The 20,153-nt window shown below is 36.3% G+C and overlaps 1 protein-coding gene across 2 annotated transcripts in view; it reads left to right on the top strand.

Annotated features, from left to right (window-relative positions):
* The window catches only part of GABRB2 (gamma-aminobutyric acid type A receptor subunit beta2), a gene marked incomplete at both ends in the record, with an annotated part of 285,391 nt that overhangs the window by 124,780 nt on the left and 140,458 nt on the right, over positions 1-20,153 (top strand). For both annotated transcript variants that reach the window (XM_079702368.1, XM_079702367.1), the window contains one exon: positions 12,188-12,270. In XM_079702368.1, the coding sequence (XP_079558494.1) occupies positions 12,188-12,270 (83 nt within the window). The remainder of the gene's footprint in view (positions 1-12,187; positions 12,271-20,153) is intronic.

The following is a 20,153-nucleotide window of genomic DNA, read 5'->3' as shown; positions in this document are numbered from 1 at the left end:
TAGCCCACGTGACTCTACATGAAGACTTGTAAAGAGTTTTTAAAAACAGTTTTGCATGAGTATTGGAGATTTTCATTAAACAGAAGGCTTCTGTGGAGGTAAATCAGAGCATATGCTGGAAGAAAAATGCTAAGGGAGACCTTTGGTCAGGAGAGAATATTAAGTGGGACTCCTAGGGGAAAGGCCTGTATTTGCTTGTCTGGGGTGGGCTAATCTACATAATTGACTAAAACCGAATGAACAGCTGTGAAATACAGCATTTGAATGTGTGGGTAAAACAAAATTACAAAATATACAGGGTCACTGAACATGTAATGTATTTTCATAGCATTATAGAATTTCCAAGCTCATTTGGGATATAAGAAATCGGCCAGTCCTCCAGAGAAGCTAAATGACTTCATCAAGGTCAACTAGCTAGTTAGTGATAGCCTGGTAGTTAAGTACCTGGGCTCTGGAGACAACCATCCTCGATTTAAATCTCAAGTCCACCACTCCCTCTGTGACTTTGGAGAAAATCACTCTACCCATCTGTGCCTCAGTTTTCTTTTTCAAATTTTTTTCTTGAATTCTATTTTATTTATTTTTTTATGTCAGGATATTACTAGTTATCTATTTTATACATATAAGTGTATGCATGTCAATCCCAGTCTCCCAATTCATCCCACCTCCACCCCCCGCCTCTGCTTTCCCCCCTTGGTGTCCATACGTTTGTTCTCTACATCTGTGTCTCTATTTCTTCCCTGCAAACCAGTTCATCTGTATGATTTTTCTAGATTCCACATATATGCGTTAATATAGGATATTTTTCTCTTTCTGACTTACTTTACTCTGTATGACAGACACTATGGTCCATCCACCTCACTACAAATAACTAAATTTCATTTCTTTTTATGACAGTAATATTCCATTGTATATATGTGCCACATCTTCTTTATCCATTCATCTGTCAATGGACACTTAGGTTGCTTCCATGTCCTGGCTATTGTACACAGAGCTGCAATGAACATTGTGGTACATGACTCTTTTTGAATTATGGTTTTCTCAGGGTATATGCCCAGTAGTGGGATTGCTGGGTCGTATTTTTAGTTTTTTCAGGAACCTCCATACTGTTCTCCATAGTGGCTGTATCAATTATATTCCTATCAACAGTGCAAGAGGGTTCCGTTTTCTCCACACCCTCTCCAGCATTTATTTATTTATTTATTTTTAAATGTGTATTTATTAATTTTTTTCCTTATTAGTCATTCATTTAATACACATCAGTGTATACATGTCAATCGCAATCACCCAGTTCATCACACGACCACCCCCACCACCCGCCACTTTCCCCCCTTGGTGTCCATACATTTGTTCTCTGCATCTGTGTCTCAGTTTCTGCTCTGCAAACCAGTTCATCTGTACCATTTTCTAGGTTCCACATATATAGGTTAATATACAATATTTGTTTTCCTCTTTCTGACTTACTTCATTCTGTATGACAGTCTCTAGATGCATCCACGTCTCTACAAATGACCCAGTTTTGTTCCTTTATATGGCTGAGTAATATTCCATTGCATATACGTACCACATCTTCTTTATTCATTTGTCTGTCGATGGGCATCTAGGTTGCTTTCATGACCTGGCTATTGTAAATAGTGCTGCAAAGAACATTGGGGTGCATGTGTCTTTTAAATTATGGTTTTCTCTGGGTATATGCCCAGTAGTGGGATTGCTGAGTCATATGGTAATTCTATTTTTAGTTCTTTAAGGAACCTCCATACTGTTCTCCATAGTGGCTGTATCAATTTACATTCCCATCAACAGTGCAAGAGGGTTCCCTTTTCTCCACACCGTCTCCAGCATTTGTTGTTTGTAGATTTTCTGATGATGGCCATTCTGACTGGTGTGAGGTGATAACTTCATTGAAGTTTTGATTTGCATTTCTCTAATAATTAGTGATGTTGAGCATCTTTTCATGTGCCTCTTGGCCATCTGTATGTCTTCTTTGGAGAAATGTCTATTTAGGTCTTCTGCCCATTTTTGGATTGGGTTGTTTGTTTTTTTGATATTGAGCTGCATGAGCTGCTTGTAAAATTAATCCTTTGTCTGATGATTCATTTGCAAATATTTTCTCCCATACTGAGGGTTGTCTTTACATCTTGTTTATGGTTTTCTTTGCTGTGCAAAAGCTTTGAAGTTTCATTAGGTCCCAATTGTTTATCTTTGTTTTTATTTCCATTACTCTGGAAGGTGGATCAAAAAAGACCTTGCTGTGATTTATGTCAGAGTGCTCTTCCTATGTTTTCCTCCAAGAGTTTTATAGTGCCTGGTCTTACATTTAGGTCTGTAATCCATTTTGAGCTTATTTTTGTGTATGGTGTTAGGGAGTATTCTAATTTCATTCTTTTACATGCAGCTGTCCAGTTTTCCCAGCACCATTTATTGAAGAGACTGTCTTTTCTCCATTGTATATCTTTGCCTCCTTTCTCATAAATTAGTTGACCATAGGTGTGTGAGTTTATCTCTGGGCTTTCTATCCTGTTCATTGATCCATATTTCTGTTTTTGTGCCAGTACCATATTTTCTTGATTACTGTAGCTTTGTAGTATAGTCTGAAGTCAGGGAATCTGATTCCTCCAGCTCCATTTTTTTCCCTCAAGACTGCTTTGGCTCTTCGGGGTCTTTTGTGTCTCCATACAAATTTTAAGATGATTTGTTCTAGTTCTGTAAAAAATGCCATTGGTAATTTAATAGGGATTGCATTGAATCTGTAGATTGCTTTGGGTAGTACAGTCATTTTCACGATATTGATTCTTCCAATCCAAGAACATGGTATATCTCTCCATTTGTTGGTATCATCTTTCATTTCTTTCATCAGTGTCTTATAGTTTTCTGCATAAAGGTCTTTTGTCTCCCTAGGTAAGTTTATTCCTAGATATTTTATTCTTTTTGTTGTAATGGTAAATGTGAGTGTTTCCTTAATTTATCTTTCAGATTCTTCATCATTACTGTATAGGAATGCAAGAGATTTCTGTGCATTAATTTTGTATCCAGCAACTTTACCAAATTCATTGATTAGCTCTAGTAGTTTTCTGGTGGCATCTTTAGGATTCGCTATGTATGGTATCGTGTCATCTGCAGACAGTGACAGTTTTACTTCTTCTTTTCCAATTTGTATTCCTTTTATTTTTTTTTCTTCTCTGATTGCCATGACTAGGACTTCCAGGACTATGTTGAATAATAGTGGTGAGAGTGGACATCCTTGTCTTGCTCCTGATCTTAGAGGAAATGCTTTCAGTTTTTCATCATTGAGAATGATGTTTGCTGTGTGTTTGTCCTATATGGCCTTTATTATGTTGAAGTAGGTTCCCTCTGTGCCCACTTTCTGGAGAGTTTTTATCATCAATGGATGTTGAATTTTGTCAAAAGCTTTCTCTGCGTCTATTGAGATGATCATATGGTTTTTATTCTTCAGTTTGTTGATATGGTGTATCACATTGATTTGCATATACTGAAGAATCCTTGCATCTCTGGGATAAATCCCACTTGATCATGGTGTATGATCCTTTTAATGTATTGTTGGATTCTGTTTGCTAGCATTTTGTTGAGGATTTTTCAATCTATATTCATCAGTGTTATTGGTCTCTAATTTTCTTTTTTTGAAGTATCTTTGTCTGGTTTTGGTATCAGGGTGATGGTGGCCTCATAGAATGAGTTTGGGAGTGTTCCTTCCTCTGAAATTTTTTGCAAGAGTTTGAGAAAGATGGGTGTTACTCTTCTCTAAATGTTTGATAGAATTCACCTGTGAAGCCGTCTGGTCCTGGACTTTTGTTTATTGGAAGATTTTTAATCACAGTTTCAATTTCATTACTTGTGATTGGTCTGTTCGTATTTTCTGTTTCTTCCTGGTTCAGTCTTGGAAGGTTATACCTTTCTAAGAATTTGTCCATTTCTTCCAGGTTGTCCATTTTATTGGCATAGAGTTGCTTGTCGTAGTCTCTTAGGATGCTTTGTAGTTCTGCAGTGTCTGTTGTAACTTCTTTTTCATTTCTAATTTTATTGATTTGAGTCCTCTTCCTCTTTTTCTTGATGAGTCTGGCTAATGGTTTATCAATTTTGTTTATCTTCTCAAAGAACCAGCCTTTAGTTTTATTGATCTTTGCTATTGTTTTCTTTGTTTCTATTTCATTTATTTCTGCTCTGATCTTTCTGATTTCTTTCCTTCTGCTAACTTTGGGTTTTGTTTGTTCTTCTTTCTCTAGTTTCTTTAGGTGTAAGGTTAGATTGTTTATTTGAGATATTCATTGTTTGTTAAGGTAGCATTGTATTGGTATAAACTTCCCTCTTAAAACTGGCATTTGCTGTATCCCATAGGTTTTGGGTCATCGTGGTTTCATTGTCATTTGGCTCTAGGTATTTTTAAAATTTTCTCTTTGATTTCTTTAGTGATCTCTTGGTTATTTAGTAACGTATTGTTTAGCCTCCATGTGTTTGTGTTTTTTACGTTTTTTTCCCCTGTAATTCATTTCTAATCTCATAGCATTGTGGTCTGAAAAGATGCTTGATATGATTTCAATTTTCTTAAATTTACTGATACTTGATTTGTGACCCAAGATGTGATCTATCCTGGAGAATGTTCCGTGCACACTTGAGAAGAAAGTGTAATCTGCTGTTTTGGGATGGAATGTCCTATAAATATCAATTAAATCTATCTCGTCTATTGTGTCATTTAAAGCTTCTGTTTCCTTATTTATTTTCATTTTGGATGATCTGTCCATTGGTGTAAGTGAGGTGTTAAAGTCCCCCACTATTATTGTGTTACTGTCGATTTCCTCTTTTAGAGCTGTTAGCAGTTGCCTTATGTATTGAGGTGCTCCTATGTTGGGTTTATATATATTTGTAATTGTTATGTCTTCTTCTTGGATTGATCCCTTGATCAATGTGTAGTGTCCTTCCTTGTCTCTTGTAACATTCTTTATTTTAATGTGTATTTTATCTGATATGGGTATTGCTACTCCAGCTTTCTTTTGATTTCTATTTACATGGAATATCCTTTTCCATCCCCTCACTTTCAGTCTGTATGTGTCCCTAGGTCTCGAGTGGGTCTCTTGTAGACAGCATATATATGGGTCTTATTTTTGTATCTGGTCCGCAAGCCTGTGTCTTTTGGTTGGAGCATTTAATCCTTTGACATTTACAGTAATTATCAATATGTATGTTTCCATTACCATTTTCTTAATTGTTTTGTGTTTGTTTTTGTAGGTCCTTTTCTTGTCTTGTGTTTCCCACTTAGAGAAGTTCCTTTAGCATTTGTTGTAGAGCTGGTTTGGTGGTGCTGAATTCCCTTAGCTTTTGCTTGTCTGTAAAGCTTTTGATTTCTCCATGGAATCTGAGTGACATCTATGCTGGGTAGAGTAATCTTGGTTGTAGGTTCTTCCCTTTCATCGCTTTAAGTATATCATGCCACTCCCTTCTGGCTTGTAGAGTTTCTGCTGAGAAATCAGCTGTTAACCTTGTGGGAGTTCCCTTGTATGTTATTTGTCATTTTTCCCTTGCTGCTTTCAATAATTTTTCTTGGTTTTAATTTTTGTCAATTTGATTACTATGTGTCTTGGCATATTTCTCTTGGGTTTATCCTGCCTGGGACTCTCTGTGCATCCTGGACTTGGGTGGATATTTCCTTTCCCATGTTAGGGAAGTTTTTCACTATAATCTCTTCAAAAATATTTTTGGGTCCTTCCTCTCTCTCTCTTCTCCTTCTGGGACCCGTATAATGCGAATGTTGGTATGTTTAATGTTGTCCCAGTGCTCTCTTAGGCTGTCTTCATTTCTTTTCTTTCTTTTTTCTTTATTCTTTATTCACTTCTCCGTGGCAGTGAATTCCACCATTCTGTCTTCCCAGTCACTTATCCATTCTTCTGCCTCAGTTTTTCTGCTATTGATTCCTTCTAGTGTGGTTTTCATTTCAGTTACTGTACTGTTCATCTCTGTTTGTTTGTTCTTCAATCCTTCTAGGTGTTTGTTCTTTAATTCTTCTAGGTCTTTGTTAAACATTTCTTTCATCTTCTTGATCTTTGCCTCCATTCTTTTTCCGAGGTCCTGGATCATCTTCACTATCATTATTCTGGCTTCTTTTTCTAGAAGATTGCCTATCTCCACTTCTTTAGGTGTTTTTATGGGTTTTTATCTTGTTCCTTCATGTCGTGCATAGTCCTCTGCCTTTTCCTTTTGTCTATCTTTCTGTGAATGTGGTTTTCATTCCACAGGCTGCAGGATTGTAGTTCTTCTCACTTCTTCTGTCTGCCCTCCCTCAATTTTCCTATCTGTAAAATGGGAATAGTAATAGGACACTCCTCATGTTAAATGAGATGATACATTTCAGTAACACTAGATTGTATCTGGCATATAGTAAGTGGTCAGTTAATTTGAGTTATCTTTATTATTATCGAGCATGCCAGAGCTGAAGTCACCTAAACCCTACAGTAGATGTTCTATCTACTCTACAAAAAGCAAGAGCATATCACAAGAGCGGATATATATGAGAAATTAGTTTCCCAGCTAAAATAGTTGCAAGATACAAAATAATGTCAAGTCTTCTTGGAGGTATTAAAACAAAAAATTTAAATACCTTTGTGGGAAATAACTCAGATGAGCTCTTTAGAACTTTTTGAAATTTCAGTTCATCCTCTAATGCTTAAATTCAGTAATTGGAATTTTCCCCCAGAGCTGAAGTCTTTAATGTTTGTTTTACAGCTCACAAAATATGTATCAATGTATTTTTTGATAACTGACCTTTTTTAACATCCTAATTTTTCTCTATTAATCCTGCATACTAATACCAGGGGGTTCCTTTATTCCTTGTAATTAGAATAAGTTGTGCTTTTAGGTAAATGTACATTTTGAGCAAAGGAAAAGCATGTGGTGAATTAGAACAATATGTTTTGAATATAGTTGAGGATAAGGCAGCTGACTTTCTTAAAAAATATACGAAGATGCTGAAAACAAATTTTTTTGTGTGGAATAGCTGGATGGTTGTCTAGATAAAGAAATCAAACAAAGTAAAAGTCCAGAGTCACTTTTCGATAATCTCTGGTTGAAATCCTAACAAGGTTTCACATGTTAAGGCACATGTTTAACCATGTATTCTAGCTTCTGAAGTCCCTCTTGAAGAATCTGCTGAAAGACCCCAAGTGTGTCACGTTGATGATTCTGAGTTATATCCTATTGGCTGAGTGGCAGAGGCATTTATTATTACTTAATAACTGTCTTTGGTCATATTCAAACTTGGAAAGCTGTAGTAGTATCAGTAAATCTCAGGTAATGACCCCATAAAATATCTATTATGGCTTTGATATGAAATGCTGGCATAGTTGTTGTATTTCTTGGTTTTATGCATGCCTTTAGTGACTCTTATTTTATTTTACATATTTAGTTTTCTTGCACTATGTCGGTATTTTATGACATAAATCATTTTTGGATGACAGTGCCCAATGGCTGAGGAATAAAAATTTATCTAAAAATCTCTTAGCCCAGTCAGAATAATCAGTATTCCCCAAACGTGGCTCTCTTCATGCCACAGTATTCAGCCCCAAAGAAGACACATTTCCACTTTTAACTATGGAAGATTTGCTACAGATAAATGAGGTAAATTTTGTAGGTATCCTTGACTGTTTCCTTTGATTGAAAACAGAACTGTCTTCATATATTTCACAATGGTCTTGAAACTTAATCAGGGTGCCTGCCTAATGAGTTACTAGCTTCACTTCAAAGACTCCTAGGAGTGATGTTGTGTAATTTAAGCCCCATTAAGGATCTTTATCAGTATTCAGAAAGGCATGTTCATGAAAACCCTTTAAGTATATTTGTTTTATTGACTTATTCTTAGAGAAACAACCCTGTTACAAATCTGAAAGTCCCCGAGAATAGATTTTGATGTTGATTGTTGAGCTTTTCTGAGTAAGATTCACTTCAGGGTAGCTTCTTCTGTAAGGATGATTTTGACTTTTAAATTTGCTTGAGAAATTTTTATATAAATTAAATCAGTCACTTAATCTAGAGAATTACTTCAAAATCCTCAGTTTGGGAATACTTATGACCATGGCTGTCTTTGTTTGTTTTATGTTGTTGTTATTATTATTTTTATTATCTTAATCTTGGGTTATTGACATATGCCAACACCTGGCAAGGTTTTTGAGATAGAAATAAGGCAAAAATTGTTCCTGATCTCACAAAACACCTAGAAAATATGCAGATTTGTTACACATCAGTACTTTGTCTTAAAAGTTGTTAATAAGAATTTAGTATATATGTATGGCATGATGACTCTTTTGAATATTTATATATCATATTTTATGGCTCTGCTTTGCTTATAAAATAAGTTTGTGGGTATTCTACATTTCTTCATGTATACAAACATATACATATGCACACTACCAAGTAACCACTGGCTAAATGAGTTATCACTGTATTTACTCATTAGCAGTGAGGAAAAACAAAAGATGCAGAATATTAAATGTTACAGATTTTTTCCTATTTTTATCATCTCACAACAAAGCAGGATGGCAAGTTTTTAGTTCAGGGTTTCAGGAGAAACCTAGTATTGGAGCATGTAAGTGACTTATCTCATGTCACTCATCCTGGTTTGTATGATCAGGATTCCAAATGGATTATTTTGGCTACAGTTTCTGTTTTAATCCAACAGGAGATACAAATGCTTATAAACATCTACTAGAAAACATTTTTATATATTTTTTAGTTTTACAAAGTATACTATAGCATTAAAAACAGTAAAACATTGGTGTGAATATGAATGTTGTTGATGTGAGAAAAACACTTTCATAATACTTCATTTTTATTTTTTTTTTTTTTTTTTTTTTTTTTTTTTTTTTTTTTTTTTTTTTTTTTGTGGTACGCGGGCCTCTCACTGTTGTGGCCTCTCCCGTTGCGGAGCACAGGCTCCGGATGCACAGGCTCAGCAGCCATGGCTCACGGGCCCAGCCGCTCCGCGGTATATGGGATCCTCCCAGACCGGGGCACGAACCCGTATCCCCTGCATCGGCAGGCGGACTCTCAACCACTGCGCCACCAGGGAGGCCCAATACTTCATTTTTAAAACATGAGTAGAAACTCAATTGCTTCTGCAATAGAATTAGTCAATTTATTTTTCTTGCTCACAGTACTAGTGTTGACAGATGTTAGTTGCCATGAATATGCATCAGCAGAAAGTGTAAACTACAACCTGTAGTAGCAATTGCAAATTTCACCTCACTTACACAGTCAGTCATCTATTTATGGCTCTCCTTTTTTATAGTATGTATGCTCTTGTACCTTTCATGTCTTTTGTGTTCATTCTATCAAATGAAGTTGATTTTCTCTAGTGTCTCAAGATGGAGATTGCGTCTGCTATTTTTCATAAATAGTATGAGAATTTGGTATGCCTACTATGCACCTAATTATATTTCCTTTGAATACTTCTCTTCTACACAATTCAGTTTCCTGTATGTTAGTGGTAATTCAGGTTGGATCTACACTTTGAAAAAAATCAGTGGACCAGTGAAAAATTTAGCCAAGTATCACATAGCCAAAATAAATTGTCTTTTTTTTAACACTGAGTAAATGTGAATGTTAATTTTTATATAATTTTTAGAATTTATAAAATATAGGTATTTGATCACTCCCACTGAAAGGAAAAACAATCAGTTCAATACTAAGATAAACTCTGGTACTAGTTATGTAATGTTAATTAAGTGGATTAAAATTTACTTACTGTTAAAAATATAAAAAGAATCCCTAAAACCTAAGACACATTGTAAGTTTAAAAAAAGAGAAATGATGCAATAAAATAATCCTCCAAATAAAAGATTTACGCACAGCAAAACCAACTGCTTGACTCTGTATAATTCATGTATTTATCCTTTCAACAGATACTTTTTGATTCCCTTACAGTAAATAGAAAAAAGTCTGTGTCTTTAAACAGCTTAAATTTTACTGGGAAAGATAGTTCTTACAAGAAAAGAAATAAGCAAGATAATTTCAGATTGTAGTAATTCCTTGAAGGAAATGAACAGCTAAGATGGAGCATTAGTTAAGGCAGCCACTTTGGGTGGGCTGCTTAGGAAAGGCCTTTCAGAGAAGTTGATTTTTGAGCTAAAGGATCGGAAAAAAAGCTCTGTGAGTATCAGGGGGGACACATGTTCTAGGCAGAGAGAATAAATGTGAAGGCTGGAAATAGTGAGTGAGGACTTGGTATGAGAAAATATTCGGAGAGAAGGGTGAGATTATTCAGGGCACAATAGGCCATAGCCAAGACTGGAGTTTTTGGAAGAGCCACTGAAAATTTTAAAGAGGAGGGATAAAATCTGATCTATGGTTTTAAAACATCTGACTGTTGTATGAATTATAGTTAGTAGGGAGGCAAATGGAGAGGCTAGGAGACCAAGATACTATAGTAACATGGAAGTGAGGCAGTGGGACCATAGACACTGAGGAAGGCAGTGGAGGCGGAAAGGAGTTGAGGCAGAGTAGCCATCTCCTGGTGACCGAGAGCAAGGAACCCAGGATGAACATCACCCCTAGGATGCTCACTTATCCCTAAAGAGGAAAACAAAAATTAACAAAGCACAAGCCTTAATGAAGAAGTAATCAAACTAAAGAGGCATGAACTACTTACATTAAGTCATTTAGGTATTTCCATCCTACAACTGAGGAATAGGACTCTCACACCTAACTAAGGAATTTCAGAGATTCAGTCCACCTGGACTACTTGTCTAAGCTCTGCCCAAGACCTTCTAATGAAAAAGGTCTACCTATGGATTGTTTCTCCCAAGCTGGATCTCTGTTTCCAACACACAGTATAGTACCTCTAGGAGCAGAGTAAGCCAAAGCTGGTCAAATTTAACATCAGTTTCTCCTCTTAGTTTTTTTTTTTTGTGGTACGTGGGCCTCTCACTGTTATGGCCTCTCCCGTTGCGGAGCACAGGCTCCAGACGTGCAGGCTCAGCGGCCATGGCTCACGGGCCCAGCCGCTCCACAGCATGTGGAATCTTCCCGGACCGGGGCACGAACCCGTGTCCCCTGCATCGGCGGGTGGACTCTCAACCACTGCGCCACCAGGGAAGCCCCTCCTCTTAGTTTTTTTCAGCAGATATGAAGGGCCTATTATGTGTAGGGACTCTTTTATATTCTTTACATAAATTATTCTATTAGTTCATACAGAAACTCTGTTAAGCTATCATTACTGTTGTTGTTAAGAATGCCCCCTTTTTACAGACAAAGAAACTAAGGTTGGTTAGGAGATATTAACCATCTGGATGTGAATCACAGTTAGTGAGGCAGAATTAGAATCCAAACCTATATCTGTTGTGTTTTAAAACTTCTGCTTTTTCATAACATTGTGCTGCCTTATTGATCAGAAACCAAATTGATAAATCATTTAGGGCTGTATGTTTTTTGGCTCTTTCTAGCAGGCCTTCATTTAGTGAAAAGTGAGATTAGTGAAAAATGGTGACAGAGAAATATAAAGACATTAAAGAGACATATTCATTTCTCCCTGATAAATTAATAAAGGTACAGTGTGTCCTAAATAAATAACTCTGCCAACCGATAGGAGGAAGCTCTCCAACAGGCCTTGAGAATATCAGATTATTCAGGACAGAGCAAATCAGGTGACAGATGAAAGGCATATTGTGTGTTATACTAATACACTTGCAAAGCACCACACTATGTATAGAAAGGTCAAAAATGATGGACCAAAGCCATGATTGTTGGAAGGTTTGATTTTAGGGTCTTGAGAAGGGGAGGAGAAAACAAATGTGAGTGCAAGAGTAATATCCATATTGGTTTTCTCAATCACCTTTGATGCTTGTAAACTGGAGTCCTGGGACGGCCTCATCCCACCCCCAAGACCTTCTGGAGAATGGGAACTGCCTGTTTAACAAACGTTCCCAGGTGATTTGGGTACCACGTAGGTAATGGACCACATCTTGGGAGAATACTGATTTAGTCCCCTCTGTTTAATTTACAAAGCATCATGAGGCTCATCAAGGAAAATGGTTATCCAAAGTTGTAGCACTCTTTTTCTTTTTGTTAGAGTTTATGCTAAATCAGTCTCCTATAGGCCCAGTGCTGTCTTCTTTGAGACTTAGATTTAATTTTTCCAGCTCAGTCACGGACCAGCTAACAGCATGTATCATTGATATTTCTCTTCTAGAATCACAACCACAGCTGCCTGCATGATGGACCTGAGGCGGTACCCACTGGATGAACAAAACTGCACCTTGGAAATTGAAAGCTGTAAGTTTTTCTGACAATCCAGTTTGACTGAACTTGGCTTTAAGGTTCTCCTTGGGCAAAGGTCTCCTACCCTGGTTCACATCCAGACCACAAGTCCTGCAAAGGTTGTGCTAGTGTGCCAAATTTGGTGGAGGGAGGTGCTCACAGTGTCTTCCCTCAGTCATGCGGCCACCCTCTTACTGTCATCCCTAAGTCCCTGGGAGGGATGTGTAGGGAAGCAGTAATCTAGCAATAAAAGGAAGATACCAAGAGTCTGGAAGGAGACCAAGGGCTATTTCAGGAATTTATTATATGGAATTGGTGCAAATACCTGCAACAGGCTTGGAAAAATAGGTGGAGATAGCAGCATAACACGGGATGTCCTTATTGCCTTTGCCTTTCACAAATGTTATCTCTGCAATTTATTTCAGAGTAAAAGTGGCCTCTGGATTAGTTAAAACATTCATAGAGTGTGGATTGGTGGAATGTTTTTTATTTTGAGGGACTATTTTCATTGTTTCAAATTTATTTTATATTCTTGCTGAAGGGCATATGATGAGCAAAAGTGGTGTATGTGTTTTTTTATTCTCTTTCCTGTGCTGACCTGTTTTACAATGTTGGTGCTTTTCTAGGCCACAGTTTCAGCATCCTTCTTGACGATTCAGTCACCTACCCTGTTGACTGGGCTAAAGCGTCTATTTCATAACCCATTTCCTTTTCAGAGGTCACACAGAGAGGTCGTTTGAGGTGGAGTAGGATTTCAAATCCTTTTTCTCTCTCAATTCTTTGCAATGTTTTCCTATTTAATCCTATCAAACAATTGGAAGCTGATGATTTTATATCCAGCATTCTAGATAATGACTAGCTTGACTGCTTTGTGGATACTCTCAGTCTTTGGGAGGAACTCTAGCCTTGGCGAGCCATGAAACTCTAAATCACTGCTCTGAGCAGAAATACTGCATTTATGACACGTTGCTGGTATATTTGCCCATTTCAAAAAATAGTTTCGAGGGATAATTAAATTTATATGCACTTTTTGAAGAACCTGATTGCATACTTGTATTTCCAAATCATCATTATTTTCACATTAGATCTTTGCCATAAAGAACTATTTAATGAAATTGGTCCAAGGGATTTTGATGATTATTTTTATGTAGAGATCTCTCAGATAACTTTGCATTTATGTAACTCATGACACAGTTTAGAGAATAATGTTCTTCAAAGTTCAAATTCTTTGGTTGTTTCAAATCGCTGATGTAAGGATATTTTGAAAAAAGTATGTTGCTGTGTACTACTAATGAATTTTTGTGGTAAGAGCATTTTTTTGTGGTAGAATTTGACTGGAATTTTAAATAATCATAATTGTACATGGTTAAAGCACTTGCACTGATGTTATGTCACTTGCGCCTTTCACAACCCTCATAGTAGTAAACAAGGCCTTTTTATTTTGAAGAACCGATGATGACTAAGGACACAGGCAGCATCCAAGTGTTCCATGTAATTAAAGTATAATTCTGACATGAATATTCTTTTTGACATGAATATTTAAAAATTAACATGATAACTCCTGGACTTCCCTGGTGACGCAGTGGTTAAGAATCCACCTGCCAATGCAGGAGACACAGGTTGGAGCCCTGGTCCGGAAGATCCCACATGCCGCGGGGCAACTAAGCCCATGTGCCACAACTACTGAAACCCGCATGCCACAACTACTGAAGCCCACATGCCTAGAGCCCATGCTCTGCAACAAGAGAAGCCACCTCAATGAGAAGCCCGTGCACAGCAACGAAGAGTAGCCCCCGCTCACCACAACTAGAGAAAGCCCTCGCGCAGCAACGAAGACCCAACGTAACCAAAAATAAATAAATTTATAAAAAACATGATAACTCCTTAGACTTTTAGAAAGTTTAAGTTTTACAAAAGAGCTTTTACATATCTCATTTCAGTTCACAGTTACCCTGGTAAACAATATAGATTTTTCCAGCTTTTCTGAGATCTAATTGACATATGTCATTGTGTGAGTTTAAGGTGTACAGGTGTGATGATTTGTTATGTGTATGTATTGCAAAATGATTACCACAATATGGTTAGTTAACACTTCCATCACTTCATATAGTTACCTGTGTGTGTGTGTGTGCGTGTATGTGTATGTTAAGAACTTCTAAGATTTACTCTATTAGAAACTTTAAGTATATTGTACAGTATTGTTAACTATAGTCACCATTCTGTAGATTAGATGCTCAGATCTTATTCACCTTATGAATGAAAGTTTGTACCCTTTAACTGTTTCTATGAGTTCAGTATTTTTTTAGATTCCACATATAAGTAAGATCATACAGAACTGGTCTTCCTCTCTCTGACTTATTTCACTTAACCTAATGCCCTCATGGTTCATCCATGTTGTCACAAGTGGCAGGATTTCCTTTTTATAGAAGAATAATATTCCATTCTCTGTGTGTGTGTGTGTGTGTGTGTGTGTGTGTGTGTATCACATCTTCTTTATACATTCATCCATCAACAGACACTTAGGTTGCCTCTACGTCTTGGCTATTATAAAGAATGCTGCATCAGTTAATCTACAACAAAGAAGGCAAGACTACACAATGGTGGAAAGACAGTCTCTTCAACAAATGGTGCGGGAAAAACTGGACAGCTACAAGTAAAAAAATGAAATTAGATCACTCTTTTACACAAAAATAAGCTCAAAATAGATTAAAGACCTAAATGTGAGACTGGACACTATAAAACTCCTAGAGGAAAACATAGGCAGAACACTCTCTGACATAAATCGCAGCAATATCTTTTTCAATCCATCTCCCAGAATAATGGAAATAAAAACAAAAATAAACAAATGAGACCTGATTAAACTCAAAAGTTTTTGAACAGCAAAGGCAACCATAAAGAAAACAAAAAGACAACCCACAGATTGGGAGAAAATAGCTCATGAGGCTTAATATCATCAGAACAAACAACCCAATCAAAAAATGTGCAGAAGACCTAAATAGACACTTCTCCAAACAAGACATACAGATGGGCAAGAGGCACATGAAAAGATGTCTAATATCGCTAATTATTAGAGAAATGCAAGTCAAAACTACAATGAGATATCACCTCGCACCAGTCAAAACAGCTATCATGAAAAAATCTCTAAATAATAAATGCTGGAGAGGGTGTGGAGAGAAGGGAGCCTTCCTACACTGTTGGTGGGAATGTAAATTGATACAGCCACTATGGAGAACAGTATGGAATTTCCTTAAAAAACTAAAAATAGAGCTACTATATGACCCTGCAATCCTACTTCTGGGCATGTATCTGGAGGAAAACATGATCTGAAAGGATGCACTCACCCCGGTGTTCATTGCAGCACTGTTTACAATAGCCAAGACATGGAAGCAACCTAAATGTCCATCGACAGAGGAATGGATAAAGAAGATGTGGTACATGTATACAATGGAATATAACTCAGCCATTAAAAAGAATGAAATAATGCCATTTGCAGCAACATGGGCGGACTTAGAGATTGTCATACTGAGTGAAGTAAGTCAGACAGAGAAAGAGAAATACTGTATGATAGCCATTATATATGGAATCTAAAAAAAATAATACAAATGAACTTATTTACAAAACAGAAACAGACTCATAGACTTAGAGAACGAACTTATGATTACCGGGCAGAAGGGTGGGAGGAAGGGATAGTTAGGGAGTTTGGGATGGACATGCACACACTGCTATATTCAAAATGCATAACAAACCAGGGCCTACTGTATAGCACAGGGAACTCTGCTCAATGTCATGTGGCAGCCTGGATGGGAGGGGAGTTTGGGGGAGAATGGATACATGTATATGTATGGCTGAGTCACTTTGCTATGCACCTGAAGCTGTCACAACTTTGTTCATTGGCTATACTCCAATATAAAATAAAAAGTTTAAAAACAAAAAGAATGTTGCAATGAACATGGTTGTACAGGAACTTCTTAGTGCTAGTGATTTAATTTATTTTGGATATGTACCCAGAAGCAGGATTGCTGGATCATATGGTAGTTCTGGTTTTAATTTTTTGAGAAACTTCCATACTGTTTTCCATAGTGACTATACTAATTTACATTCTTATCATCAGTGTACAAGATTCCCTGTTTTTCACATCCTAGCTAGCAAGCACTTATCTCTTGTCTTTTTTATGATAGCCATTCTAACAAGTGTGAGGTGGTTGTTCATTGTGGTTCTGATTTGCATTTCCCTGATGCAAATTCTTTTGCATGTGGTTATCCAGTTTTCCCAACACCATTCATGGAATGAGACTATCATTTCTCCATTGAGCATTCTTGACTCCCTTGTCAAATATTAGTTGGCCATATATGTGAGGGTTTATTTCTGGACTCTCAGTTCTGCTTCATTGGTCTATGTGTCTGTTTTTACGACAGACCCATACTGTTTTGATTACTATAGTTTTGTAGGATAGTTTAAAATCAGGAGTGTGATACCTCCAGCTTTATTATTCTTGTTTCAGATTGCTTTGGCTATTCAGAATCTTTTGTTCCATACAAATTTTACGATTGTTTGTTCCATTTCTGTAAAAACTGCCATTGGAATTTTGGTAAGTATTGCATTGAATCTATAGATGGCTTTGGGTGGTGGATATTTTAACAATATTAATTCTTCTGATTCATGAACATGGGATATCTTTCCATTTATTTGAATCTTCTTTAGTTTCTTTCATCATTGTTTTATAGATTTCATTGTACAGATCTGTAACCTCCTTGATCAAGCATTCCTTATCTCTAAGTATTGTATTGTTTTTGATGCTCCTGTGAAGAGGATTGTTTTCTTAATTTCATTTTCAGATAGTTTATTGTTAGTGTATAAAATTACAGCTGATTTTTGTATGTTAATTTTGTATACTGCAACTTTATTGAATTAGTTTGTTCTAGCAGCTTTTGGGCAGTCTTTAGGGTTTTCTATATGCAAGATCATATCACCTGCCAACAGAGACAGTTTTACTTCTTTCTTTCTAATTTGGATCTCTTTTATTTCTTTTATTCTTGCTTGATTGCTATGGCTAGGACTTTTAGTACTGTGTTGAATAGGAGTTGTGGGTGGGCCCCCTTATTTCTGATCTGAGAGGAAAAGCTTTCAGCCTCTCATCATTGAGTATGATATGAGCTGTGGGCTTGTTATACAATGGACTTTATTACATTGAGGTACATTCCTTCTAACCTAATTTGTCAAGGATTTTTATCAGGAAAAAGTGTTGATTTTTTAATGCTTTTTCTGCATCTATTGAGTTAATTGTATTATTTTTACCTTTCGTTTTGATTTGCATATGCTGAATCATCCTTGCATCCCAGAGCTGAATCCCACTTGCTCATGGTGTATGATTTTTCCAATGTGCTGTTGAATTTGGTTTGTTAGTATTTTGTTGAGGATTTTTGCAGCTATATGTATCAAGGATATTAGCCTGTAGTTTTCTTTTCTTGCAGTATCCTAATCTGACTTTGGTGTCAGGGTAATCCTGGCCTTGTAAAGTGAGTTTGGGAGCATTCCTTTCTCTTTAATTTTTTTTTGAATAGTTTAAGAATAATTGGCATTAATTCTTCTTTGAATGCTTGGTAAAATTCACCAGTGAAAACATTTGGTTCTGGTCTTTTCTTTGTTGGGAAGTTTTTCATTACTGGTTAAATCTTTTTACTTATCTCTTACTTGTAATTGGTTTGTTCATATTTTCTTTTTCTTCATGACTCAGTATTAGTAAATTGTATGTTTCTAGTAATTTATCCATTTCTTCTAGATTAATTTATTGGCGTACAACTGTTCCTAGTAGTCTCATGACCCTTTGTATTTCTGTGGTATCAGCTGGAATGGAATGTCTCCTCTTCCATTAATAATTCTGTTTATTTGTGCCCTTTTTTTTCTTGTTTAGTCTAGCTAAAGGTTTGTCAGTTTTGTTTATCTTTTCAAATACCCAACTCTTAATCTCCTTGATCTTCTATGATTGTTCTATTTTCATTGGTATCCTGTTTTCTATTTTATTTATTTCTGATCTAATCTTTATAATTTCCTCTTTCTGCCAATTTTGGGCCTAGTTTTTTCTTCTTTTCCTAGTTCCTCAAGGTATGTTAGTTTGTTTATTTGAGAACTTTATGTTTTTCTTGATACATGAGTTTACAGCTATGAACATTCTTCTTGGAACAGTTTTTTTTTTTTTTTTTTTTTTTTTTTTTTTTTTGCGGTACACAGGCCTCTCACTGTTGTGGCCTCTCCCATTGTAGAGCACAGGCTCCGCAAGCGCAGGCTCAGTGACCATGGCTCACAGGCCCAGCCGCTCCGTGGCATGTGGGATCTACCCGGACCGGGGCACGAACCTGTGTCCCCTGCATCGGCAGGTGGACTCTCAACCACTGTGCCACCAGGGAAGCCCCTTGGAACAGTTTTTTTGCATTCCATAAGTTTTGTTACATTGTGTTTCTGTTTCATTTGTCTCAAAAAATTTTTTTTTCACTTTTGATTTATTCTTTTATCCATTGATTGTTCAGGATTATGTTGTTTTATTTCACATATGTGTGCATTTTCCAGCTTTCCTCCTGTTATTGATTTCCAGTTTCATACCATTGTGGCAGGAAAAGATACTTGATATAATTTCTATCTTCTTGAATTTTTTGAGACTTGTTTTGTGACCTAGCATATAATATATACTAGAAAATGTTCTGTGCATGCTTGAGAAGAATGTATATTCTGTTGCTGTCAGGTGGAATGTTCTATATGTCTCTTAGGTCCATTTGTTCTACAGCATTGTTCAAATCTACTGTTTCCTTATTGATTCTTGGTCTGGGTGCTCTAACCATTGTTAAGAGTGGAGTATTAAAGTCCCCAACTATTATTGTATTCCTGTTTATTTCTCCTTTTAGTTCTATTAGTATTTGCTTTATATATTAAGGTGCTCTAATGTTGCATATATATTTACAATTGTTATATCTTGATAAATTGACCCCTTTATCATTATATAATGACCTTCTTTGTCTCCTGTGGGCATTTTAGTTTAAAATCTATAAGGTAGGTATTAATATTTCTGTCTTTACAGCTGGAGAAACAGACTCAAAGAAGTAAAGTGATTTGCCCAAGATTATGCAGCTACTGATTGGCACAATTTCTCTATACTGATATGGTAATTGTTAGCTGATTTATCTTAGTAAAGCCCCTGATTTTGTAGGGACCAGATTAACCAGAAGGTCTGTATTCTAAAAATTGAACAAATAGCCTATCCTTATGAAAAATTGGAGTTTATTCGTATTTAGTCAGACAGTGAATCATTGTTATAGAGAATAAAACATGGTGTTATATTAGTAACATATGTGATATTATTATAAGTACATAGTTAACTAATTATATTGAAATAAATTTAGGGTCCTATCCCTTAAACAACTAGCTTTGAAGTTGATGCCTGACATTTCACCTTATTTATCATTTCTTTCTGTTAAACAAACTCTAGGCATTCATCCATTCTCCTGCTCCCTCTCCCCTCCCCCCTTCTCCTTACTTCCTTCTTCTCTTCCCTCCTTCCCCTCTTTATTTCCCTTGCTACCTCTCTCAAATGCAAATGAGACTAATAGTTGCATTACTAAATCACTATCATCTTGCCTCCATATCAACAATTAATATATTGGTTCCATTCCAGGATAATATAACTTGATTCTGGGAAGCTTAGAGTAGGAGAATATTAGGATTGCGTTTATTGTTAACTCATTTATGCTTTCATTCATTCAAGAATTTATTTATTCATTAAATATTAATTGAGCACTAATTATATACCAGGTATTGTAATAAACTCTAGAGACATAATGGTGAACAAAAAAAGACAGTATCTCTGCCCTCCTTTATTATAATGAGGAAGATAGATATTATTTAAATAA

Source organism: Hyperoodon ampullatus (genome assembly GCF_949752795.1).
Source record: "Hyperoodon ampullatus genome assembly, chromosome: 4".
Lineage (NCBI taxonomy): Eukaryota > Metazoa > Chordata > Mammalia > Artiodactyla > Ziphiidae > Hyperoodon > Hyperoodon ampullatus.
The sequence above is the reverse complement of the archived record's forward strand: the minus strand, read 5'-3'. Positions and strand labels throughout refer to the sequence as shown.